Source organism: Orbicella faveolata, unplaced genomic scaffold (genome assembly GCF_042242905.1).
Source record: "Orbicella faveolata isolate gen_17 unplaced genomic scaffold, um_ofav_v1 contig_14, whole genome shotgun sequence".
NCBI classification, from domain to species: Eukaryota; Metazoa; Cnidaria; class Anthozoa; order Scleractinia; family Merulinidae; genus Orbicella; species Orbicella faveolata.
Window position 1 is genome coordinate 676,915 of NW_028301541.1, and position 27,937 is coordinate 704,851.

Consider the following 27,937-nt stretch of genomic DNA (forward strand, 5'->3'; position numbering starts at 1 on the left):
AAATAGACACTGAAGCAAAAAGCAGTCTGCCTTCAGTATGCTGTGCACCTCAACAAAAGCGGAAATGAATACTTGCAGGATAAATTTTAACGGAATCCGTGGTACTTCCAGTGAAAAAATTCTGCTCGCATTTGCTGCTAGAACTTGCTGTTTTCCAGAGGCGCCGGATCGGATACCGTCAACAGAGCAACAAAGCCTCTAACACAACGCTATTGGAGGGGGGCGTTGCGGTTTTCCGTTTTACTGTTTTGGTCATTTTTAGATCGTCCTTTTGGTTTTTGCACTAAAATACCCGGTGTTTCGGGTTTTTGTTATCTGTTGCAGTATTCGATGTTTTCCTTTTTTAGCATTGAGGTTTCGGTTTTTGGTCAAGAGAAAAGTGTTTTTTTAGGATTTAGTTAGTTACCTGACTTCCCATACAACCTCTTGTAAAATGGAATCTTTGCAACTCAATACTAAGAAAAAGTGGCCGGCTGCCAGACTCTGTCATCACGTACTTTTTGACCTCAGCTGTCTTGTGACGTTATCAGGCGGTTTAGTTGTCTACACTTGGACAGCTCGGGCTTCTTTAATTAATTGCGCGCGGCCGATACGATTATCTTTGCTTCTTCTTTCGTGAACAAGGTTTGACAATCTTTGCGAGAGCATCTTTGGATCGGAGAGGTAATGGAGATGCTTCTATGGAAAGCTGCGAGCCTGTCTATCTTGCTGTATAGTCTGGGATCTTCAGGTAAAACGTTGCTCCGTACCGCAGAATGCTTAGCAAATCATTTATTTTAAATAGAATTAATGATTTCTCTTAATCTTCTGAAAACTTAACTTGAAAAGGTTTATCGCAAATTTGACGTTTGACTTTAGAGATCAGAAAGAATAACGACGAAAAAATACAGTGCCTTTTCCTAATCAAACAGGAAAAATTTCGAAGATCAAAAATACATTACTTGAAGTGGTTTGAAACTCAGTTCCGCTGTTTTACTGAAAGGCTGTACCCGCTCGTGCATGCAGATTGTTCGTTTTAAGAGGCTCCTCTGTGCTGATCTCAAGCTAAGATCAAAAGCGTGGCAAAAAGCGTTCTCGAACGCGCACATGGTCCGTGTTCCAATATCAGTGACTCAGCAAAATGTTCTAGACGACGGCATTCAAGGGGTCATGGAATTGAGAAGAGCAAACTGAAAGGAGAGGGGGGGGGGGGGGGGGCGGGGAGGGGAGGAGAATCGAAAAGCGAAGAGGTGGGAGGAGATTGTTGGGTGTATGATGAAGCACACCAGTGTCTTACCGGAAGTATCGTCAACTCAACATAACCAAGCAAGAATTAAGCTTCTAGCACTTGAACGTATCTAGAAATCAAAAAATCATAAAAACATGTTAAATAGGATGACTTAAAATTTGGTGGCTAAAAGGAGTTTTCCATTGAAGACGTTAAAGGACGTGACTTGAAAGGCAGATGCTCGGAAGTACCTTTGTTTTTCTGCACCATATAAAGTGATAATATTTTCCAAAGACTTCAGTTTCGATTTTTTTCGTTATTATCAGGCGATCCGTTTATATTCTTTTAACCGATGCCAGTAAATTCTTCGCTCCTTTCGGTTCACGTGTCCCGTAGCACGACCTTTTTACGGGATGGGGGTTGTTAGCCCCAAGCCCAACCCTCCTCCTTTATCCGGGCTTGGGACCGGCAAGATGGGACCAGAGGACCCATCCAGGCGGAGTTGCAAGGTTGTACGGGAACTCGGTCCTACGGTATACTAAATCTTGCCCGTAATTCGGCGGGTAGGTTTCAGAAGCCATATTAATTTTAGAAACCATTGCCAGTGAAAACGCCCTGCGTGATTGAATTCCTGGGAAACAACTTCCTATTGGAAAATCGATTGAATATTAAGCACTTGACAGTGAGCTTTGTTTCCCCGAGACTTTCCGTAGGGAGTTAGTTAGCTTTGTTCGCCCTAGGGAGTTAGTGAGTTTTGACCCACGACACTTGACTCGTTCTCCCCAATCAGAAAACGTGTTTGAGCTGAGAGGTATAACAAATGTGTTTATTTCTTAGTGTGCGATGGATGTAACGAGACGTTTCAAGCAGATAAAGGAGGCTTTCATTCGCCTAACTACCCACAACAGTACCCGGATGATCAGTACTGCTCCTGGAGGATCACGGTCAGCCCCTCCCATCAAGTGTACTTGATGTTCACAAGCTTTAATTTACAAGCTGAAAACAACACAGATGCTGTTTATATGTACGATGGAGACAGTGAGACAGAGAAGGTGTTGGGAGTGTTTTATGGCAGTGAACGTCCCTCCAAAGGAATATATTCCTCGTCAAACAGTTTACTTGTAGTATTCAAGTCAGATAATAAGAGTTCTTCCACTGGTTTCCAGGCCGTCTACCATGCTATAAATTGTTCTGGTAAGTTAAGTTATGCAGTCTTTTTCGGTTTTACAAGAAGTTTAAATGCTTAGTGTATCTCTGTAATTTTTAGTAACCGTGTCTTAAATTCAATAGTGTTAAATCAGTAAATAGACACACTCGGAAAATCGAGTACTGATTACTGAAGGAGGTGGAGTGACTTGGAATAAGAAGTACGCAAAGAGAAGCAGACATGGGAGTGATAGAAAATAAGCTACACAATCCTCCTGGGTTAGGCTCTACTGTGACGACCTTGAGAAATGATTAGCCAGAGATCTTTAGATTGGACGAGTACGAGACTGAATACGAGTACGATTTGCGAATTTCAAACGAGTGACGTTTCCAGAGTCCTCGCTCTTCGTGTTGCTTTTAGGTGGAGAGAGTAGTTCATGGGATGCAATGGGTATGTGACGTTATAACGTGGAGCATGCAAACTAGAATTGAAAAGAGGTACTCGTACTCAAATCCGAAGTCCCCTCCTGCTGATAACCCTCCTTCAATATCAAGGCTCGTCTCTAGGAGGGGTTCTCGGTGCGAGGTACCTAGCTAGAGGAACCAATGAAAATTGCACGATAGACCACAAGCTTAAATTTACTTGTAATTTTTGAGTAATTTTAAAAAATTCAGTGAAATAAATGTAGCAGTATATGTAAGTTAGTGATAATTTGATAAAACAGTTATTCCATATGCGTGTGCTGGATATAATGCGATTATAATCAATTGATTTCAGCTAAAATTCTGCGCCGTGACCTAGTTAGAAAAGGAATTGAATAGCGGGAACGTTATTTAGTCGATTTTCCAGCAAATTTAATTCGGGTGCCACTGGAACTTACATGTGGGTTCTTGATAAGAGCTATGAGGTTTGATGTTTTCGTTACAAAGATGAGAGCTACTTTTTAGCGAGGCCGGTTGCCAAGTTAACAAAGCATTTTCTTGAGTGATATGATTATTAGAAACTCATGACATTAATAATGTTTTTGTCCCGCTGTAGTTTCCTTTCTGAATATTTACATTCGAAGCGAAGGTTGCGACGATCCAGGAAAGACGTTTGGTATATGTGGTCGTGCTTACATCATGGTTAATGGAAAGGATCATTCGGTTCATCGGAGGGGCCATAATGTCGTCATTGTGGATGCTGCAACAGGTGTAGTAGCGCACGCTCAATATGCAGTGTTTAGTACAATCAGTATAGCCAATAGCCAATAGCTAAGCGTAAACTCCACGTTAAATAAAGTATCGTATCGTAAATAAAGTATTCTATGTTGCCGTACGCCTAATAAATGACATATGACGTCAAAATGTGGTAAGAACGGAAAAGTGGCACATCAGGCGATAGCCGAGTCTGTCACTGATGCTCTTACTATATTTTGACGTCTTGTGATTAATTACTGAGCAGACGCACGGCAATCATGGAGTCTTTGATTTATGTAATAATGCATTTCAACGACGTCATTTTTGCGCTCGTCCAATCAAACTGCGAGAATAATTTGACTTGTGAAATAAAATGAAATAGAAAATGCATTCAATTCCTGACCAAATGCACTTATGTCTCCTGTAGTTAGTGGGTTTAAGGACCTTTAAGAACACAAACTTTACTAAACGTATACTACATACCAACAGCGAGGTGAAAGCGTTACAAATCATTATGTTGCGTTTTTTTTTTTTTTTAAAATCAGATCCAATTCGACTTTACATGGTCGAATTGATTTTTTTAACTACACTCACAAGAAAGCGTATTTATCATATTTCTGATTATGCCAAATTGAAGCTTGGTTTGAATGCATAACTGACACGTGTTCTTTGAATATAGGAGCAGTGTTGGCGTCAACAAGTTATGACACTCACGGCACTATCGCTCAAGGGACCGGATTAAGCAAATATCTTAACTCCATTACTGAAAAGTAAGTTCAGGACCGATGAAGCTATCTTGTTTCTGCTGTTGTTATTTCTATTTTTTTTTCTTTTTTGGATTTCTTGGCATATGTTTTAAAGAAAAAGAATGTGAACGAAACTTATCTTGAGCGACTATTTCAACGTAAATGTTGTATAAATTATGGGTCAGAGGAAGCTACACACTAAAACAAACAATAGATTTGTGATCATTTTTATCGTTTTGAACCTGAAATGCTATTGGTCAGTTAGTACATAATTTACTTCGGCGCCTTCCTTGGAGTATCTTTAACATTCATCTATAACATCCATATATCTAAGGATTGCAATTTGTCTACTTTTACTTACTTACTTGGTTAGCTAATATATTTTGTGTAGTGTTACCAATTGGTTCATTTCAACGTTATGAAGATTAAAAATTTAATTAAGTTGCTTCAAACGGATTATTGACGAAGTTTGAGGCCAAGAAAGCCAAAATTTGGCCCATTTCCAGCCTTCTTGACCAAATGAGCTTCGGAAAACAAACAAACCAGCAAAAATAGCAACAGCACCAACAAAATATTACATGGCATAAAGAAAACCGGGGACATTGTGTTGTGTTCTTGGGCGGGACACTTTACTCTCACAATTTCTCTCTCCGCTCGGGTGTATGAGTGAATGGGTACCAGCGAATTAAATGCTGGAAGGTAACCCTGAGATGGACTAGAAACCCATCCAAGGGGGAGTACAAACACTCCTTGTCGCTTCATGCTACTGAAACCGGAATAAACTCCGGCCTGGTGGATCACTCCGCTCGTATGCAAACTTTGCCTTTTAAACCTTTACAAAGGTAACTTTACATTTATAAACCATTCCTGTGAGGGAAAGAGCGGGTAATCTCGAGCCGGGAAGACTTGCGTGCTTGTGGAGCTAGCCAGATGATAATGTAATAGTGTATTGATGGTTGATTTATTCACGAGAAAAGGCATTTAGCTGGCCATTTACTGATAAATCGAAATACCTGTTCTAAGTCACTGACTTTCTTTTAACTGCAGTAAAATCGTTCTAATCGCCATTCAAGACGAGGGATCTAAGTTTGTGAGACCAGCTTTAGGTGCTCTCAGGAGACTAGGCGCTAAGGATCCCATCCTAGTAACCTTTCGAGGTTCATTTGCTCTAGCTGGTTCCACTCAGAACAACAAGCCACATTGGGTCACACAAGACCAGCATGTTCGGTACAAAGGACCCAGCGAGATCTCTTTGAGAATTCTTCTCCAAAGCCACCGACCACGTAAGAATGTAGTCACGCATGTTTGACTTAAGAGTAGCGGTAATTGCGGTGGTAGGGTGCCAATAGCAGTAGCAGTAAAAGTGACAGTAGCAGTCACATAAGCAGCTGCCAGTAGTAGTAAGTAACAGTTCAAGAAGCAGTGTTGGCTGCGGTAGCGATGGCGGTATCGGTAGAATCAGCAATAAAGGTAGCAGCAGCAGTGGCGGCAGTAACAGTAACAGTATTAGTAGCAGTGGCAGTGGCAGTATCTGTAGCGGTGGCATGTAACAACAGTGGCAGTAGCAATAACAGTATCATTAGCAGTAATAGCAGGAACGATAGTGTTATCAGTAGACATATCAGTTGACATATCAGTTGAGAGCGGGGATACTCAGGAAACTCCTAAAAGAGACCATTCTTACACCAGTCTAAAACAGACAGAAAAATTGGAGCCAAAGCAGAGTAAAGTGACGATAAAGACCTAAACAATAAAAGATCTCGTGGGCGAAAAAATTTTAATTTTGTCAATATAGGCCTTCAACACAGTATGACGCGTAGTGGCATCGTTAATTTTGTTGCTTGAAGCCGTAAAAGATATCTTAATACGTAAAAATTTGAACATTTTAAGAGACATAAAACAAGCATCCCCCCCCTCCTTTACCTAAGATTCCCCCCGCCCCCGCCAGGTAACTATACTGATACTTCATTCCTTTAATTCTAAATTTCTAGCACCTCTTGGAATGGAGAATGGTGAGATTGCTGATGCCCAAATAAGCGCATCTTCACATTGGAATTATAATTACGCGGCAACGCAGGGGAGGTTAAGTCCTAAACGACGGAGAATCGACAGTGGGTGGTTTGCTCGTTCAAATGACCTCAATCAGTGGCTTCAGGTGGATCTCGGCAGTTTTACCACAGTGGTAGGTGTAGCGACTCAAGGAAGGTATTCATACAGGTGGAGACAGTGGGTAACCAGTTTCAACGTACAGTACAGCAATGACGGAGTGATCTTCCAATTTTATACGGAAACATGGAACTCCTCCGCGAAGGTATGCACGTGCGGGGCGGGGGGGGGGGGGTTGAGGAGAGAGGGAGATACTCTCCTAAATAGCTTCAAAAAGCATCCAGAAACCCCCCAAGGCATGATGTATACAAATATACACGTATTGTCTTGTTTTCAGTTCTTACACTTCTTTCAGGTAAATCCTAAGAGTCAGAAGATAGTTTGGGGATATGTGATAAATTTTATTAGAGTTCATCGGTCGACTACTTACAATGTCGTGGTCGTTTGGCCACCAAGAAATAGTAGTTATGGCAAGGGGATGTTGTATTGGAATTTTTCCATGGTAAAATTGCTGGTTTAGCCGTTTTAAAACGATGGTTCTTCTACAACCCTAGAAGGGTATACAGTTACTCGATATTACGACGCGCGCGATCGGACTCGCAGCCAGGCCATCTCTAGCGCTAATCTTCGCGGAAAATAATATGGCGTGGGAAGATTGTCGCGTAGATTGCGTTATTCGGAGAAAGTCATCAACTACGAAAACCCAATCTGTTGTAACGTATTTCAAACTCTCCTTTTTACCTCTAAATAATTCCCGGATTCCATTCATGCTGGTCCCATTCGAGTCAATCAGTTTTGCCCATTAAAAAATGGTTCAACGTAATTGGTCACTGGTTGGGGGGAAAATGATCTATAAATATCCCGCTCGCTTATCTGATAGGACAAGACCATATACCAGTTATGGACACTAGCATTATGACCTTCTGATAACGGACTCATGTCATGGAATGAGATGCCAGGGTTTCCTTAAAACATGGGGATTAATACGACAAACGTCGAGATTCTAAAGATATGAAGCTTTTTTACGAAATCTTTCTCTTCATTCACGTAGGTGTTTAACGGAAACCAAGATGGTGACACAGTTGTTTATAACGAACTGGATCCACCAATCACAACACAGTATATCAGGGTGAGGCCATTGACTTGGTACAAGCACATATCAATGAGAATGGAGCTCTATGGTTGTCAAGGTATTCTATACATGAATGATTTCTCAGTATTGTCATAATTATATTTAGCGCCCACTTCATTGTTGTTGGAAGTATCCACAAATTAAAGAAATCACCTTCAAATGGGCTGTTTATTTAACCTAAAATGCATAAGATTGTTGATCGGCCCAATTTTGGCCCGTTAGAGACCTAGATAGGTCAATTGGACAGACTTATGAAGAAAAAAGAAAGTTTTAGAAAAAAATGTGCTTTTCCTTAAGAGACGAATATTCGATTCTTTACGTATGTACTAGCTACGCAATACTTTCGAGTGGTATACCATGGAATATCCCACGAATTACTTATATTTTCTCGGTATACACACGAGTCCTACCAAGAAAATGCAACTGATAAGGAAATGAAATTAGTAGCCAAGTCAAGCAATGCGGCACACGCGCGTCGCACGATGGGAAGGCTGGGTGTCCTACCGTCTAGTGTATAGTATTCTGACTGGATGTATTTTTAAGGCATGGTAGAAATACTTAGACGGCACAATACCGAGATATGACGATTGTAATAGTTTAAAATTTTACTGTGGCTAAGTCTTGTAAAATTAATCTTCTTAACAGACTAGCCTTTCGCCCGGATAACTAGCGTTTCCAACAGAAAACACAAGACTACAGGGTGATTACTTTGCTTCAATAACTTTAGGTTGCATACAACCTCTTGGCATGGAAAGTGGAGTGATACCCGATTCCCAGATAACCGCCTCTTCAGTCAACAATAACAATCAATCTCCAGCACGAGCCAGGCTGAATAATTTGGGTTGGACTGCAGCTTTAGATGATCTCAAATCATGGCTTCAAATAGATCTGGGAAGTTACAAAATAGTGACACGACTGGCAACCCGAGGTTCTTCACAATCAGTAACTGCGTCCTGGGTAACCAGCTACAGGTTACAATATAGTGATGACGGATTCTTGTTCCATTTTTATCAGGAGCCAAGAGACACTTCTGCTAAAGTATACCCAGATTTTATGTGTGATCAAAAATTATTTTGTTTCGCATTCTTATTTCAAAGTCTAATTATTTAATATTTTTTCTCTCTCTTTTTTTTAATGTGCAGGTGTTTCGCGGAAATCAAAACGCTGACTCTGTCGTGTATAATAAACTCAGTCAGCCAATCACAACGCACGTCATCCGGATATTGCCTGTACAGTGGAGCAAATACGTATCAATGAGAGTAGAAATTTACGGCTGTCAAGGTACATACGTAGATCTGTATAAAAATGTAAACCGGGAGTACACACCAGTACTAACTTCAAATGAGAGCAGTTCGCCGAATCGATAGCAGTAAAAACACCTTTATAGGGTAAAAAGTTCGGTGTTTTAAACCCGATAGACAACTCAAGCTCTCTAGTTGTAAAATAACAAGTGATAAGACAACTATTATGTTGAGATTCACGGTGACGATTGGTCTGCCAATTTCAATTATAGCTTGTATAGCACCTCTTGGCATGGGACGGAAGTCAGTCTCTGATAACCAAATAAGCGCGTCCTCCCAACTGGATGGAAACCACTCCGCAATACAGGCCAGGTTGCATTCCAAGGCTGGCGCTTGGTCACCTCTCACTAATGATCTTAATCAGTGGCTTCAGGTGGATCTTGGTAGTGCTACCCGTGTGACTCGTGTGGCAACCCAAGGAAGCAATGCATACAACGAGTCGGTGACCAGATACAAGTTGCAGTATAGTGATGACGGAGTGACCTTCCAGTTTTACAAGGACGTTGGAGACAGTTCCGCAAAGGTATTTGCACGCTGTCAACGAAATATACATTTATTTATTAATTCATTAATTCATGTTTTAGCGTGTATCATCAAGTTATGATGCGCGTGGGGAGAGCACAAAAAAAAAAGCCAAAGAGAGAGAGTATCTTTAGCTTCTTGTATGCTTTCCAAAGCGCATCATCTTCATCTCTATGTACATCTACTAATTTCGGGTTAGGGTTAATTCGTAGCAGTCTTAGGTTGTTTTAAACAAAGAACAAGCTTTCAGTTTCTGAAGAAACTGTTGTGCAGGGTTCTTAGGCAATCAAGACACTTATATGACTGTACAAACGAGCATTAAAGTCCTCACGCGTCCCATGCCCAGATCCAGGACTTATGAAGAAGATGGCGATGAGCCTCACATATTTGAGTCAAAAGGGTGGTTGAAAGGGAGGGGAACAGTTACTCCCCCAGTCCCCTCCGTTAGATGTGCCACACATTGTTTAATGCATATTTCGTTGTTTTCAGATGTTTGATGGAAATCAAGAGAGTGGCACCGTTGTTTACAATAAACTGAGACGACCAATCGTAACAAGCTACATCCGATTTATACCAACACATTGGAACAATCGCATTTCAATGAGGATTGAGCTCTTTGGTTGTCCAGGTATTTGTATCAGACTGTTCAAATCAGCCTTGTTACCAAGATACCGTAAAGGTCCGAATTTAAACCATTTCAGAAATGATGATGAAATTTCATGGCTGTTAACAAATTTCGAAAGTGACGTCCATCCAAATGTTCAAACTTGTTATGACAAACAAGAGAACCAAGAAATAAACCAAACTGAACCAAACAGAACAAGCTGGCACTTGCTCTCGATGACTTATTATACATTTTTTTTAATGTGACCCTTTCTTCTCTGAATGTAATGTGAAAATCTTTGCTTTATGCAGATGGCTTGGGTCCTATGGGGTATACATTTTAGCTACTTAAAAAACGCGATTTTCCACAAGTGGCGATAAGAAAAGGCTGCTAAACCCGCAAGTAGTAATCATAGATACTGATTGAAGTGTCAAAACGATTTCAAGAAGTAGGGCGTACCTCTCGTTCCTGGAGAGAGTTCGCCTATTCTCGTTGGTTATCTCCTGTCGTTAAAGTTGGCTTGTACTGATCATTTCAGATTGCCTAGCACCTGTTGGTATGGGGAGTGGAGCAATCTCTGATAACCAAATAAGTGCGTCTTCACAAAAAGATGACAACAATGCGCCACAGCGAGGCAGGTTGAATATGAAGATAAGCGGAGTCAAGCAAGGAGGGTGGAGACCTCTCAAAACTGATCTCAATCCATGGCTTCAGGTGAATCTTGGTAGTTACATCCGTGTCACTCGTGTGGCGACTCAGGGAAGAGACGGATCCGACATGTGGGTTACCAAATATAAACTACTGTACAGTATGGACGAAGCGTCTTTCAACTTTTACAAGGAAGTACATCAAAAGTCCGCCAAGGTAAGACCGTGTTATCACAATTGCCTCGTGCATTTGACCAGAAAATCAGTGCTGTTCAAATGTTATTTCTTCATTAAAATCTGTTTCACCTCATGAAATAGTAAAAAGAGATGGCTCTGATTTTATCAGAAAAAATACGATATCTTGCTAATAACACGACGGCGGCAATCTTCGCCATTTTCTAGACGACCTGGGTAATGACTATAAGTGTGCGATAGCAGTGAATCGATTACAGTGTGTGCATTAGTATACATGCACTATTGTATTGGACGAATTCCAGCAACACTTACAGCTACCGTAACGGTGTATGTTTTGTTTAAGTGTATGCTTTGTTTTTGCGTTAAGGTGTTTGATGGAAATGACGACAGTGCCACTGTTGTTTATAACATTTTGAACCCGCCATTCACAGCACGTTACGTCAGGATAGTGCCGGTAGAGTTTCACAAATTCGTGTCAATAAGATTGGAGATCTACGGTTGTCCAGGTATTTTCCAGTGATTTCTAATGTAAAATGATAGTGCCTGAAGTTTTAGTTCCTGCTAGCAGTAATACTGCAATAAATAGTCCAAACCATGTCATGGAGAAGTACCAAACTGACATTGTAGACTTCATGTTAGTTGCATGAAAGCATCGTATAGCGGGAAATAGCTGCCAATGAAGCTTGAAGGGGCTGGGTCACAAAATTTCAGCACAGACCCACTGGTCATAAAATTAACTGAAGTAACACAATAACGGATAAAAAAGAATTCAAGAGAAACACACAAAAAGCAAGGGAAACACACAAATATACAAAAAACAAATTTATATCAATATGTATGAAAGTGCCATTTGCAATGCCTGGAAGGTATTCTTGTTTGTTTTGAGGGCGCGATTTCCCCAGTAAATTAATGTTACTCTACCAATTTGAAGTTTTGAGCCCACACGTGACGAAAATAAGCTGAATTACCTAAAGTACTGTGACCTGGCCCATTCTAACTGTTAGCATCATGATATGGATGACAGAAGTCTGGGATACATACTAAACAACAAATAGAAATTAAGTATCTAACAGGAATGTATTACAAGTGTAAACCTGGAAACTACCCAACTGCTCTTTACTTGCTACATTAATTTGCTAAAATGTATGGTCGAAGGCCAAGTCTCTGGCACTTGTATGAGTTATATTTTAAAGCTCTGTCTTTGTTTAATAAATCCAGGCTGCATTGCATCTCTTGGCATGGAAGATGGAGCTATATCCGATGCCCAAATAACCGCATCTTCACAATGGGATGACAATCATTCCCCGGCACGGGCCAGGCTGAATACCAAGATGGCTGGCCCCAAGAAAGGAGCCTGGTCATCTCGCCCATCTGATCTCAATCAATGGCTTCAGGTGGATCTTGGTACCTGTACAATAGTGACGCGTGTAGCGACTCAGGGTAGGAATGGTCACAATCAGTGGGTGACCAGTTACAGAATAGAGTATGGTAACGATGGAGTGAACTTTCATTTTTATCGAGAACCAGGCGACAGTTCACCAAAGGTATTTTTACCGCGTCAGCTTTTCTCCTAGTTAGCGGGGTGTGCGGTAGCGTAATGGTTTTGTATAGAATGTGGTTCATCCACGGTCTTTTTTCACGAAGGAAAAAGTTGCATACGAGGAAACTTTAAAAGTATAACTACAACCGGGAGGCAAAGCCTAAAGAATTCCCGCAAGTTTTTTTAAAGCTTTTGGAACAGTTGCCTTTAACAAGACTTTGCTAGGGAGGGGGTGGGGAGAAGGGGAGGAATTTTGGGGTAGCTAAGCCCTCTTAAATTTTCACAAATTCCCCCCAGAGAATATTTTTTAATTTGAGAACAAGTTTTACCTTATAATGTTGAATTTTTGCAATGATATCTAACCGAGCTCGCTTTTAGTTACTGGTACTTTAATCTAGAATTAATGGTGTTTAAGGTTGTACTGTAGCTATGGTCCCCTTTTATGTCACCACAATGGCCAAAACGTGTTCATCAATGATTGGGCATATTATTGTAGGATACACTGATAAACAGTGGTAGTGAAAGCCCTCGTCAAAGCAACAAATAGATCGTAATGTACTAACAAAACAGGCCGAGAGGAGCTTCTACACTTTGACTGTTTTCCAAATTCACAGCAATGATAAAGATAAATGTAGCAGTCGAGTTTGAACCTGAATAATGACCTGCACAAGAGGGTCACACTTTCCAGTTTAATTCTTCTTTTACAGGAGCTATTCAAGTTTGCTTAGTAATTGTTTGTGCGACGTTATTTGTCAGGTTTTCAATGGAAACCAAGATACTGACAGCATTATATACAACACATTGAATTATCCAATTACAGCGCGCTATGTCCGCGTAAGGCCAGTGTCGTGGCGAGCCTGGATATCAATGAGAATGGAACTCTATGGATGTCCAGGTATCTTAAAATTCATCTTATGATCGTTCAGCTCGTGTTGAGAAAATCTCCGAGTCACCCACCTTGGATGGATGTCGATAGCAAGGGATAGAAATGAGAAAGAAACCAAACAAAAAGCACATCATATTTCGTATGTGTTCGGCAGTCAACAAGGACAGATCTCTTAAAGCATGCGTAAAACAGTTTCATATAACATCTATTTTAACTCAAATAATCTAGGGTGTGTTGCACCGCTTGGTATGGAAGATGGAACGATCACAGATGCGCAAATAACCGCATCCTCACAAGTTGATGGCAACCATTCCGCTGTAATGGCCAGATTGAATTTTAAAGCCGATGATAGCAAGGCTGGAGCCTGGTCAGCTCTCAAAAATGATCGTAACCAGTGGCTTCAGGTGGATCTTGGTAGTTATACCCAAGTAACTCGCTTAGCGACTCAAGGTAGAAATGCATACAATGAGTGGGTGACCAAATACAAGTTGCAGTACAGCGATGATGAAGGAAACTTCCAATTCTACAAGCAGGTAGGTTAAAGTGTTGCTGAGCTCCTCAGTTGATTTACCAGTCTGAAACATAACAGGAACTTTTCCTGCATTGCCATCATGTTATTAAACGTTCTAAGGGCCAATCCCTACAACGTCGTTGGAAGTTGAAACGGATTTAGCGTCTTTAAGGCTTCTGCTGCATTGCATCATATACCTTCCTCTAGGAGGGTCTTCTTAAAACCGATTGTGTTGAAGTCAGTATTCTTTGTGGTTTTGTAGCAAGATTTAGTTTTACGTGGTGGGATTGCTAGTCCCACGCCCAACCCTTTACCTGGGCTTGGGACCGGCAAGCTGCTTCCTCAGCAAGGACCTTGGTGAGGAAAAGGCTACTAAAATAGAATTACCTTAATTGTACATCGGTAGAGAAACTTTGTGGAGCCATTTTCCAGAGCCAATATACATTCTTGAGCTAGAGAAGATCGAAATAATTCCATGCCAAGCAAAACGTGTTTAACACAGGACAAGGCAAGGTTTTATTGTCTAATTAAATTAATTGTTTTTGTGCTGATTTCTCTTTTCGTAAATTTCGCAAAATAAAATGGTAGGTTGTTGTTGCTGTTGCCGTGTATCGTCCTACAAATAAGACAGTGTGAGCCTAACATTGAAGAAGATAACGCTCTGACAAGCGCCACGTGAAGGCTTTCCTGTGCGTTTTTGAACGAATTATTTATTTTCTGCCAAGTGTAGGTGCTCGATGGTAATCAAGACAGCGACACTATTGTGCAGAACAAACTGAGCCCACCAGTTACAGCACGATACATCCGATTAGTACCAGTAGACTGGAAAAACAAAATATCAATGAGAATGGAGATTTACGGTTGCCCAGGTATTTCTATAACCAATAAATTCAACATCTTTTAGCGCCCAAGTTTTTGTCGCTATGCTATGAAAGAACTGGTTCATGCTTTTAGCTGTGTGTGTATCGAGCTATCGATGCACTTGGGAAGTTTGGTGAGCACTCAAGAAGCTAGTGATGGTTGAGGCGCAGCGGAGAGCAACTCTTACGCTTCCCTCGTGCTCTGGAAACTCTCCGCCTGCATCCACAATTCGATGTACGCACGCTGAGCATGAACCAATTCTTTATTTAAACGTATGTGAGTAGTACCTTTGAAACAAGTTTGAAACCGTTCCATGAAACCTGTGTTAAGAACGTCTTCATGCTTGAACAAATATAGCTTGTATAGAACCTCTCGGAATGGAAAGTGAAGCAATCTCAGATGGCCAAATAACTGCCTCTTCACAACTGGATGACAACCACTCTGCAAGACAGGCCAGGTTACATTTTACGATAAGCGGATACAAGCGTGGAGGCTGGTCAGCACTCAGAAATGATCTTCATCAATGGCTCCAAGTGGATCTCGGTAGTTATACCCGAGTGACCCGTGTGGCGACTCAAGGAAGAAATGCATTCAATGAGTGGGTGACCAAATACAATTTACAGTACAGCGATGACGGGGTGACCTTTGATTTGTACAAGGAAGGGGCTAACAGCTCAGCAAAGGTATTAATATCAATCATCCTCAGCCAGGATGTCACTCTAGTTGTATCCTTGATAACATCTTAGCTGTGGTCGGCTACTGTGTGTTACATGTACATTAATTTAATAGACTGATAAAGATAGACAAAAAACCAGCATCTCCAAATTCTAGTTTGACCAGGATAGAGGACCCGCATGAAAATCAGCAAAAGCTAATATTGTAATAAATTAGTGATCACTTCTTACAGGTTCTTAATTTCGTAAAACGCCAGTTTACAGGTAGGCTCGAATTATCGATCGAACTACAATGCAAAGCGAAAGTCAAGCCAGAATGAAATGATGTCGGTCGAATGCCTACATGTTGATAGTTACACCCGAGCAACACACTAGCCAAGTATGATCTGCTTAAGACAAGTGGGTGACCAAATCAGGGCTACAACAGGCAAAGACAGAACACGCACAAAAAAAGTTGGTGTCAGGGCTAGGGACGTCCAACAAAATTCAGAATAAGAATACTTATTGTAGTTACCATTTGAAATCTGTATTTTTAGGTGTTTGATGGAAATCAAGACAGTGACACTGTGGTGTACAACAAATTGATTCCACCAATCACAGCACGCTACATTCGGCTTTTGCCAGTAGAATGGAAGAATCACATTTCGATGAGGATGGAGCTCTACGGGTGTCCAGGTATTCCCCAACGATTTATCAAGTGAGCTTGTTTTGTATCACATTATCCGTCATTAAGACAAAGCTCGAACTCTCCCACTAACGATCTTATCAATTTTTTACTGGTAAATGGCAAGCCTCCTCGAGCACCAAACACTTCCTTTTTCATATAGCATTTTAACAAAACAGGTAACCAACTCACATACTTATCACTGAAGTTTTGGACCAATGAAGAGAACAAGAGTTAACAAGAGCTCAAACTCTCGTAAACTCGAGGCGACCTTTGTGTGCATGCTCTTGACATCTCACGTGCTCGCTCGTAATCGGCTACTCTGGTGCAGTCGAATGTTTCTTGAGAGACGTCAAGATTCACTCATGCCCGCAGATCTGTTGAGGCTCAATTAAGGAACACTCTGGTATAACTCTCTTCTTTCAGCTATCAGCGAATATCCTAGTAATGTTTCCTAAGCTCGACAGCTTTTGAGATGACTTTTGTTTTGTGTTTACCATCACAGAAGGAAGTATGCAGTACTGTGCACGAGCAGAACATTCTTCATCATTAATGCCCTGTCCCACGTGGGAAACAGGACAGAATTCTGAATATTATTTGAAGCCAAATACGGTATACAGTAATGCACACGGGTAGATCATTATTTAAAGTAAATTATTTGTAGGTGATCTATGTACTCGCGACCAATAAAACGGTGTATTGATTCCACATACTTCACTTTTGCACAATTAACTTAGGTTGCGTGACACCTCTTGGCATGGAAAACGAAGCAATCCATGATACACAAATTGACGCCTCTTCACAACTGGACAGCACTCATTCAGCCAAGCAGGCGAGGTTGCATTCTAAAGCTGACGGAAGTACTTGGGGCAGCTGGTCAGCTGGCACAAATGATCTGAACCAATGGCTTCAGGTGGATCTTAGTACTTACACCCGAGTGACTCGTGTCGCGACTCAAGGGAGGAATGGGTTCTACCAGTGGGTGACCAAGTACAAATTGCAGTACAGTGATGACAGGGATACATTTCATGTTTACGAGGAACCAGGAAATGATGGGGCGAAGGTATTTCCATATTACAAGCTCAGAATATTTATCATTAAAAAAAAACTCTCGAGGCACCCGCAAAAATGATTATAAGCATGTTGCTCCTGTGAGTCGTATTCTCAAGTAACTGTTGGCTCTTCGTACATTTCTTGCAAGGTGTTCATTGGAAATCAGGACTCTGACACAGTTGCGTACAATACCCTGACTCCGCCAATCACAGCACGATATATTCGATTCAAACCCCTCGAGTGGTACAGTCACATATCGATGCGGATAGAGATCTATGGATGTCAAGGTATTCTTAATGATCATCTATTTTTGTTGGCAAGGGCACCCGACATCTCTAGAAAGCTTACCTTGAAGTAACTATTGCATTCTTCTCTGAGTACGTGGCGATTTTACGTTTGGATTGACGGTCCAATTTTTAACGTTGTCATCGATGACGAAAATCCTTTTCCATCGATCCTGTGGGAACTCTGGAAGTTATATGTAAAGGTTAAAAAAGAAAATTCGATGTCCTGGGGGGAATTATAGGAAGTGGCTCAGTCCATACAAACAATGTGGTTTCAGCAGACAGAAGATTATTATTAGACATCAGAAAAATCGCAAGTTATCACGGGGGGCCCATGGTATTCTGACTTGTACGATTTCTAATGGTTAAAAACCCTTGAGGGTCAGTCAAAGTCGTACAGGCGCATTATAATGACACAGGTCTTTTAATACTATAGGAAATCGAGCAACAACTGTAATTCGTCCCCAAGACATCACAAGAAGCTATTCTATTTTGAACAGGGCTAACAACATTCAAAGAACAGTTCATGCTGAAAGTTATTTTGTATTAATCAAGACATAAATCAAACACGCCAAACAAAACAAGTATCGAGTCTCACTAAACATGCAAACTTATGATTTAAAACTGGATAACTTGTTAAAATATGACTAAAAAATGCCAGTTTTCCCGTTTTTCAAACTTAGGTTGCAAAGCACCTCTTGGAATGGCTTTTGGAGCAATCTCTGATTACCAAATAAGCGCCTCTTCACAACTAGATAGCAACCACATCGCAGCACAGGGCAGATTACATTTCAAAGGCGATGGCAGCAAAGTTGGAGGTTGGTCAGCTCTCAGTAATGATGTCAATCAATGGATTCAGGTGGATTTTGGTAGTTACACCAGAGTGACAGCTGTAGCGACTCAAGGAAGATATAATGACGATCAGTGGGTGACCAAATACACGTTTCAATACAGTGATGACGGAATGACTTTTCAAACTTATAAGAAACCAGGAGATAAATCAACAAAGGTATTCCCAAACTGGCATTATTCTTTCCTAGGATCACTTCGTAAAAGAACTTGCAATCAAGAGAAAATGTGAACACTCGCCTGTTTTATGTCAGCATGTTGATACAACATCACGCCAGTCTCAGGATGCTTAGCAACTTATCTGGTGAAGAATAGGTGAAATTCCGAGTAAAAGAGCCACTTCTTACACTCCTGATTATATAGGTAGCATGTTATTTGAGCTTTAAAATAATGGTTTTGAATGGTCAATGAAAACTATTTTTGCAATTTTTCTTTGTTTAGGTGTTTGATGGAAATCAAGACAGCAATACTGTTAAGTACAACATATTGAGTCCACCGATAACGACACGTTATATCCGACTAACGCCGGTAGAGTGGCACAGTCACATTTCAGTGAGGATGGAGGTCTATGGTTGTCCAGGTATTTGTCAGTCCCAAGTCTGAACCCATAGAATTTAGAATCCAGTAATCAGTTTCTGTCGCAGCACTGGTCACAGTTGTATCATGCGCCCTTAAAATTTTAGGACCTGGATTGACCGATCAATGAATGCAATTTGAAGGTATCATTTTCACTCTAGTCTGCTATCCATCCCTTAGGCCAGCAGCTCCTACCACCAGTTCACCTCTCTTTGAAGTCTGCCTCCCTCCCTCTCCCCACCTTGCCTTCCCTCTCAAAATGGCAACCCAAGACAAATTATACGCAAAAAATAATTATTCTGTTCCACCACTTTAAGTTTGTGAATGTCCGCTATTAAATAGAAAACACATCTCGAGCAATTTTCAATGTTACTTTTCTGGTCCATGAGCTGATTTATGAATTATGTACTGTACCCTGCTATCATCCCTCCTGTCTCTCAACAAATCCAGGATGTAATGCACCACTTGGGATGGATAGCGGAGCGATCACCGATGCTCAAATAACCGCCTCTTCACAATGGGATCACAATCATGCTGCAGCACAGGCTAGATTACATTTTAAGCAAGCTGGACACAAGCAGGGAAGTTGGTCATCTCGTCCAAATAATGTTAATCAATGGCTTCAGGTGGATCTTCGTAGTTATACCACAGTGACAAAAGTAGCGACTCAGGGTAGGAATGGGCATAGCCAGTGGGTAACCCAGTACAGGTTACAGTACAGTGATGACGGAGTGACATTCCAGTTTTTTAAGGAACCACAAAGCAGTTCAGCAAAGGTGGGCATTTTGATGTTGAGAAAGTCATGAAGAGGGGCGAAGTGATATGAGACACCTGAAATTACTGGTGAAATGAGACTGATAACAAAAGTTTACCCGTGTTTTCACAATTTCTCTGAACTTTGAAATTTATTTTCTCGAGTTTCCATGGGAATTTGTTTTTGTTTTCTGGGGGGCACCTATTTACATCTCTAGCTTTGAAAAAATGCAAACAAGACTGTAATATACTTAAAATTATTCTCATGTTATGTTGTATCATATTACATTATATTATGTTCAAATAAAAAGCAAAAGATTGTTTTTTTTTCGTAGCGTCAGCGGGGTCCATCTTGTATAAATCCCATTGACCTTTCAATGAAGCTTGAACACAATTACACTGTTATACTTTTCATATTATTGTCTATTGTCCAGTGTCCTCCGTGTGTAAATAGAGGCTTAATGTTACCAATAAACAACTATACCTAAGAATTTATCGACCACATGCTAAGTTTCGCCCTGTCCTCTCATTTTTCATTAGTTGTTCCTTGGAAATCAAGACACTGACACCATTATGTACAACAGACTAAACCCACCAATTACCGCGCGACACATTCGACTAAGACCTGTAGCATGGTACGGACACATTTCCATGAGGATTGAGATCTACGGCTGTCCAGGTACTTGACATTACTGCTGTGGCGTTGTGCATTATTCAAACTGTTAACATATAAGTGGTCATGTGTTAGACCTTCATCTATTATTATCGGAATGCGTTATGTAACGAAATCAAATGGCTGCCAAAATGGCAAATGAACTTCACGAGCTCAAATTCATAGCTTAACAAGTGTGATAAAATAGTTTTCCGACCTACTGCTACCGTTAAACCCTTTATATAATACTTCTGTTCGTTCTGCAACAAATTTAGCTTGCGTAGCAGCTCTTGGTATGGAAAATAAAGTAATCTCTGATGCACAAATAAGCGCTTCTTCTCAACTGGGTAACAGCCATTCTCCAAAGCAGGCAAGGTTGCACACCAGATCAGATCAAAGCAATAGTGGAGGCTGGTCAGCTCTAAGAGATGACTTTAACCAATGGCTTCAGGTGGATCTTGGCAGTTACACAACAGTGACACGTGTGGCAACCCAAGGCAGAAATGGATTCAATGAGTGGGTGACCAAATATAGGATACAGTACAGCTATGCTGGAGTGACATTTCAGTTTTATAGGAAGGCAGAAAACAGTTCAGCAAAGGTGTGCCCTTATTGTCTTTTTGATCATAGCAGGCGAAAAGACCGAATTTTCTACCAAGAACAAGCGTAAACTATTACGGCGAGCATAAACTATTACGTACTGGCCCAATAGTCCGAGTCACTTGTCCCCCAAACATTTCTGTCTAGTGTGATTAAAAGGATTTGATACGATTATTTCTATATCTAACAGTATGTACCTGTGTAATTGGAATTTCCTCAAAACTATTTTTCCTAAAAACAAGAACCTTCACTTCCACATCGGGGAGTCAAAGACTGAATCCACTAGCTCAACCACAAAATCCACCAGCCACGGGCTATGAGACATGGCTTTTTTCCCAAACTGGAGAAAAATGCAATGTCATGTTGCCAAAATGACGTTTGTCTAATCAAAAACAATGGGTGTATAGTTTATATATAGTCTATCATTAAAAAAGGATAACAGCCAGGAACTTCCTCATGTGATCGCCAGTAAAAAACATCCAAAAACAAAACCAATAACATTCGTGGATTTGCAATGTATTGGAATGATAGGTGTGTCTGCTAATATGCCACAAGTACACTGTAATTACTTGATGATTATATACATCATTTTGAATTTATAATCACCATCGTCATCGTCATTTCAAATACACAGATTCAGTAGCTTACTACATGATCGCAGTAAAGTATAATAACTCGAAAACAAATATAACATTTTGAACTTTTGTTCAGGCAATCCCAAAGCTCCCTTACTTTCTTCTCACTTTCTCTTCTTTTCAGGTGTTCGAAGGAAACGAAGACAGTGATACTGTGATATTAAACAAACTAAGTCAGCCAATCACTGCACGTTACATTCGGCTTTTACCCATTGAATGGCATAACCATATATCAATGCGAATAGAAATCTATGGTTGCCCAGGTATATATTTTTTATCTTGTAAAAATTTATTCATTATACCTTTACTAGTTTTTTTGCTTCACCTCTAGGACAGTTGATGCTCTGTGAAGTAGTAAACACTAATCAAAAGAAATTAGTAGTAATGTTCCGAGACTGAAAAGAGCAGGTCTCAATAAGCACGACTGCAAATCACATAATAAAAAGTAAACAAAATATATTGGGGTGGAAAAGTACACTTTCTAAACACCAAACCCAAGTATAGTTGTTACGTAGTTGGAGTAGAGGCAGCCATCCCAATTCTATTCTTATGTTATTGGCATTCATTGGGTAATGACAATTTTTTCTTTTCCTTGCTCGACTACCGTAGGGTGTATAACGCCTCTTGGCATGGAAAGTGGAGACGTCGCGAACGCCCAGATAAAAGCATCTTCAATGTTGGATGGTGATAATTCTCCGGGGCAAGCAAGGCTGCATCAAAAAGCAGATGGACGTATGGCTGGAGCCTGGTCAGCCCAAACAGATGATCTTAATCAGTGGCTCCAAGTGGATTTCGGTAGCTACACCAAAGTGTCACGTGTTGCAACTCAAGGGAAGAATGGGTTCAACCAGTGGGTGACAAAGTACAAGATACAGTACAGTAATGACGGTGAAAACTTTTGGGTGTACAAGGAGCCAGGGACCAGCTTAGCAAAGGTGACTTCATTCACTCATTTTACGCTTAGTTTCCATTTACCTGGAAAAAGTAGGAAATACCTACATGTGTAATTATTCGACTGCACGTATTACAACCCTGTCAAACAGGGTCAAACCACGTACAGTATCTGGAAAGCCGGCTGAAACATACATATTTTTTGATTGTCGGACTCTTTGCTTCCCAAAATCGTACGCTACAACAATTTACTAACAGGAAAAGAAATTATCTTGCAGTAATCTTATATGTTTTTAGTGTTATTGTCCCATTTAAACTAACCTTCTCTTTTAAGTTTATATTTTGTGCAGATGAGTCAACAAAGAGAAATTAATCGTCACTAAGTAGTCTACCCCCTCCTTAACATCCCGAAAGAAATAATTCCTTTCTATTTAAAAGTTCTCCCTAAAATGGTCTTGAAAGCTAATAAACTTCGTGAGCACTCAATGTGGTATTTTGGTGGTAACCTTATCAACTGTCAGTTATCTAACAAAGCAACACATTTCGTTTCTGTTATGTTTAGGTGTTTCGTGGAAATCAAAATAGCGATACCGTCGTTTACAACATTTTGAGACTACCCTTTACAGCTCGCTACATCCGATTCGTACCAGTTGATTGGCACAATCACATATCAATGAGGATTGAGATCTACGGTTGTCCAGGTAAGAAGTTCCAGCAATTTCCAGGATCAAAATTTTTTAACAACTGTAAATATTTTATTTATTGAAATATAACAATTCATGGTAGCTTAAGAAAATATATCACAGAAATTAACTTTAAACTTGGAATATTAGCTTACAAATAGGAAAACGTACAGAAAATTTCAAGTGTTCACGGCTGCAGTGTCCTTACTGTAAAAGAAATGGGGAAAACTTATACTACTACTGTCACTGAGCGACAAAATGGCAAATCTAAGCAGAGCTTAAGAAATTTTTGGTTTAAAAAATTGCCGCATTTAGTACATAAGCATAAATTATTTTCTCTTGCACGAAAAAAAGGTTGCGCTGCAGCACTGGGCATGGAAAACGAAGGAATAACTGATGTCCAGATAAACTCATCTTCACAACTGGATGACACTCACACCGCCAGTGAAGCAAGACTGAATTTTAAAGCAGATGGAAGCGAGCGGGGAGGTTGGTCCGCTCTCACTAATGACTTCAACCAGTGGCTTCAGGTGGATCTTGGTACTGTTAACCGCGTGACTCGTGTGGCGACTCAGGGGAGGAATGGGCGTGACGAGTGGGTGACCAGATACAGATTACAGTACAGTGATGACGGAGTATCGTTTCTGTTTTACAACGAGACTGTAAGGAGTTCAGCAAAGGTATGCTAGTTGTCGCCGGAATGTTTTCATTTACGATATGATATCTGGGTGTGTGAAGTGAAGAGGAGCGTTGTAAAGAAGTGGGGTACGGGACTAGCACCGGATGTCAGTTTTGCTGGACTAAGACAAGCCCTTCGGACTTACATTTCTCAGCAATAAGGCAGAAACGCGAAAGGCCTTTGGGGTCCCCTCCCTCCCCACCCGTCACTGCAAAAGCTGTAGATAATCAGTAGAAATTCGAACTTTTGTATATCCAGTAGATCAGAGAAACAATTATAGGTTTAACTTTTCGCATTTGGCAAACCCAACTGAAACTCTGGTTTTACCCTCTTTTCTCTCATGATCAGGTATTTTATGGAAATCAAGACAGCGACACTATAGTATACAATGTTTTGAATCCGCCTATTACAGCACGCTATATCCGAATAAGCCCTGTTGAGTGGCACAACCATATATCAATGAGGATGGAGATCTACGGTTGCTTTGGTAATGTATTATTAAATGATAACTACGGGTATTCGTATGTATGCAGTTGAAAAATACATCTCAGTAAATCGTCAAAGTATTCTGACTAAGTTTTAACACACGATACATCAATTTAAGCTACAATTTTGGAACTTAAATTGCTTTGTTGACTAACTATGATGTCCCCAATCGTCACAATCAAGAGAACAAGAGCAATAAGTGAACTGTGCGTAACAGGACTTTCGATTAATATTCATTTTTTATCAAAATGCTTATAACCCTACCCTCACCATTAATGTAACTTTACGTTTAATTGTAATTTTAGCTTTTTAGCCTTTTTATTTCGTTTTTAATCTTGTCATGCGCATTTGAACATGAAATTTGCACAATATAAATGTATTATTATTATTATAAAAATTATTATTATTATTATTATTATTATTATTATTGTAAGGCACCTCTAAAACCATCTAAATATTAAACTATGTTTGTGGCTCATTCATTCTTGCCTGAAAGAGGCTAGATAACTAATATTTACGAAGGAAACAGTACGATGTACGAGATAGAATAGCCAGTGAGTGGCTTCCTATACCGTAACTCAATTTCCCTTTCTGTACAGTTTTGTTTATTGTGTCCTCATTTGCTGTCCAGAGACTTTTGTTGTTAATTTTACGTCTCGTTTCTTGGTTTTCGTTTACAGATTTGGATTTTCTTTTTTATGGTAGTCCGCCAGTAATCACTGGCCTTGGGTTTTTTAGCGAAATTATACAATATCCGGTCGTTAAGATCGCGACACGCGACTGACACAGCAGAATTATTCACACTAGTATTGTTTATTTTTAAGTGCCCACACCTGCTCCAACTTCACCATCGCCGAAAATGACGTTAGTTGCTAGTATGCCAACAGTGGAGTTCCGAACGGAAGCGAATCGAGGTGAAAATAAGGCGAGAAAAGGTAAAAGAATTGTTCGTTAACACTGTTCTTCTTTGACGTGACTCAATGCTTTGATCCCGGACTGGGCTAGAGGAATGGGTCGGTCTTCCTAAACGAATTTGTTGCTTTTTGTCTCCGCTTTGAGAGAAGTATCTTTAGACATTTTTTTCAGTCTAAAACAGACTTTACAAAAATTATTTTTTTCAAATAAAAAGAATCGTCAGAATTAAGTCTAGTTTGCAAAGGAAACGAAAGAGTGAAATAAGTCAACACGATACTTAGATCGTTAAACCTGGGTAAAAGGGTACAAAACAAAAGAAAAAGTCTATTTTCGAGCCCAGTGGCCCATCAGGCCGGAGCTTATCCCGGTTTCTGTAGCAAGAAGCAACTAGGAGTATTTCTACTCTCCCTGGAGTAGTCCATTGCAGGGTTTCCCCAAGCATTAAATTCTCATACACCTGGATGGAGAGAGGCACTGCGAGAGTAAAGTGTCTTACCCAAAAACACTTGATAATAACCCCAGTCAAACTCGAACCCGGACTGCTCGATGCGGAGCCAGCTCATGAACCGTTACGCCACCGCGCCTCAAATTAAAACTGGGATTGATTGAAAATGCATGCAGCATGTTGAAACGATCCAAACTATAACATACGTTTCTCTAATATCGTGATCTCATAATAACTCTGAGTTTATTGACAAGTGCTTGTTAACTTTCGATAGGTGTTAACGTTCCCGCCATTGTTGTACCCGTGGTGCTGTGTATTGTGATACTGATCTTGCTGTTGGTTGGCTTCTTTTTCTGGAAAAGGTGAGACTTAATACACCGGTTGATGGGTTACCTTGTTCTAAATTAAGGGGCAATGCAAAGGTCGAGAGAACTAACTCTTTCAAACCAAATAAACATGTTAAGATAAAACCGTTGGTGTCTCAATGTAGCATTCAAATTCCCAAACGTCTACGGGAGCTAGAAAGGAGAATTAAAATTTGGAGCTTCACTACAATGCATTTTCATATTTATTCAACTACTAATCGTATTACAAGATTCTCCCATACAGTGACATTGACACAGCTGTACCATCAAGACATATATTCATTTGACACCTTGAAACGTTCAGTAGTGTCCGATAAATGATAGTGTGTTGTTTTCTTTTCATCCAGGAGATATGGAAAGGACCTTAGCATTAAACCAGTGGTATATAAGAGGTCAGTGAAGACCAAAACAAAACATGTGATTTCCCTGTGGATGTACCGAAATAAGCCCCAACACCATCCCATCATTTTATATGAGAGTCAAACACTTCCTTCTCAAGGAATAAGACAAAGATAGAAGAAGTGGATACAAAGATGCCAGAAAATATGGGGAAAGGGTGTGCGAGGTCAAGATAGGCTCCTTCTTGCTCTAAAAATCGAGAGGGTGGATGGAGACTTTCCTGCTGCTCCAATGATAAACACCATCCTAGGATAACTTTTCGATTCCTGGATGAACAGAGGAACCTGGGGGCATGCAAATTCCAGAAGTCTCATCATTCACGTTCTCAAAATCAACATATTTAGTAAAATAATGCACGCTGTATCGTCACAGGCACAGACTCTTAACATAATTTAATAAACCTAACGGGTTATTAAGCTCTTCAGTCGGACATTGGTAAGGTCTCACTTACGTGACGCGAGACGCGTGACGCGCAAGCATTTGTGGCAAAGCCACTTTACCATGTTTACGGTATTCGTGACAATCACGTTATTATCGGCTTTTGCGATTTTCTCCTAATTTTAATTGTCTGACTTCTAAAGTGAAATAGACCTGGAACGAAGTTACTCCCTCGTTCAACTGTTTTTCTTGAAAGCTGCTTGTCGTTTAAATTCTCCATTCTCTTCTTTAATTTTCAGGGCAACCGATGATTTACCCACAGCAGCAGAAAACTTGTCCAATGACCGGTAAACATCTTGATACATGAAACTCATGAACAGTATAGCAGTGGTGCCTCAGGACACCGCCGTAAACGTACACAACGTTTCACCTTTTTAAACTATAATAAACTGTAAGATGCCAACAAGTTGTGATCCCGGGCTGTCAAATTGCAGCCGCAAAGGGACTTCAGGAACAAGTACCTGCATTATTGCGCCCAAATTTTAAGACCCAGCCAAGAGGAAGGCATCTCACTCACTTTGAATAGAAAGTGATAATTTGGATACTAACATGCTAGTAGTTGAGTTTCTTGCATATCTTTTCCAGTGATGCAAAATATCGAAAGTCACATCCCTTGCCCTCGAAACTCAAAATGGAGCGACAGATAACCCTCTCACTCGGCCCCCGCCCCCACAGAAGTTTCGAAGTATGTTTAAGGTGTTCATACCTGTGCTCTCTTACTTCCTAACAGAGATGTTTTGCTGTTTCAAGATTCCTAAGACATTCTGCAACGACAAAGACAGATAGCTCTGACACCACGATCATCCTGATAACCACGTTTTAAGTTTACTATGTTAACAACTGTTCACCGATCATGTACAACAAGATGTACCTTCAAATAATTTGTTAGTGAAGATAAACTGTTGGTCCAACGCTTGTAATGCAAGTTATTTGAACTGAAATCGCTGGTAATTTAACATATCAAATGCCGCTTAAGTTAAAAGTAAACTGCCTGTGTGCTATACTATTATTTTCCTTGCGACTTAATTTTGATAAGATTTGGGCAGCGCTTTCTAAGTTTACACTAGCTTATACGCAGTCTTGCTGTAACCACTTGCTGCGATATCATTTAACTTGCATGAAGTATTACTGTATGTATGTTGAAGTGTGTAGTCATTTTTATCAAATAAACCAGGAAAACACACAATGTTGTCTTTGATCATCAATTATAACGAATAAACTGCAGTCCTGGTGGTTCGAAGTAAAACCACTTACGGTTTATAGTCTCACACTTGTATTGCAATGGCTGATTTGTTAGCACGGCTAATCGTGAT

The 27,937-nt window shown here is 40.4% G+C and overlaps 1 protein-coding gene across 2 annotated transcripts; it reads left to right on the forward strand.

The window, feature by feature from the left end:
• Positions 1-525: 525 nt before the first annotated feature.
• On the forward strand, positions 526-27,810 carry LOC110062702 (uncharacterized). 2 transcript variants are annotated; one of them, XM_020769649.2, is made up of 36 exons: positions 526-730; positions 2,045-2,401; positions 3,393-3,545; positions 4,212-4,302; positions 5,326-5,561; positions 6,270-6,589; positions 7,436-7,574; positions 8,244-8,554; positions 8,659-8,797; positions 9,030-9,340; positions 9,829-9,967; positions 10,482-10,807; positions 11,153-11,291; positions 12,004-12,329; positions 13,082-13,220; positions 13,440-13,744; positions 14,453-14,591; positions 14,941-15,266; positions 15,794-15,932; positions 16,659-16,984; positions 17,123-17,261; positions 17,942-18,267; positions 18,549-18,687; positions 19,134-19,459; positions 19,977-20,115; positions 20,364-20,689; positions 21,448-21,586; positions 21,933-22,258; positions 22,777-22,915; positions 23,252-23,577; positions 23,925-24,063; positions 24,887-24,997; positions 25,697-25,784; positions 26,135-26,179; positions 26,864-26,911; positions 27,355-27,810. In XM_020769649.2, the coding sequence occupies exons 1-36, from the start codon at positions 667-669 to the stop codon at positions 27,380-27,382; spliced, it is 7,209 nt and encodes a 2,402-aa protein (XP_020625308.2). In that variant the 5' UTR covers positions 526-666; the 3' UTR covers positions 27,383-27,810. The 2 variants fall into 2 exon arrangements, with proteins under 2 accessions (XP_020625308.2, XP_089142231.1); XM_089286105.1 differs by lacking the exons at positions 526-730; positions 2,045-2,401 and adding an exon at positions 2,785-2,804.
• Positions 27,811-27,937: the final 127 nt, after the last annotated feature.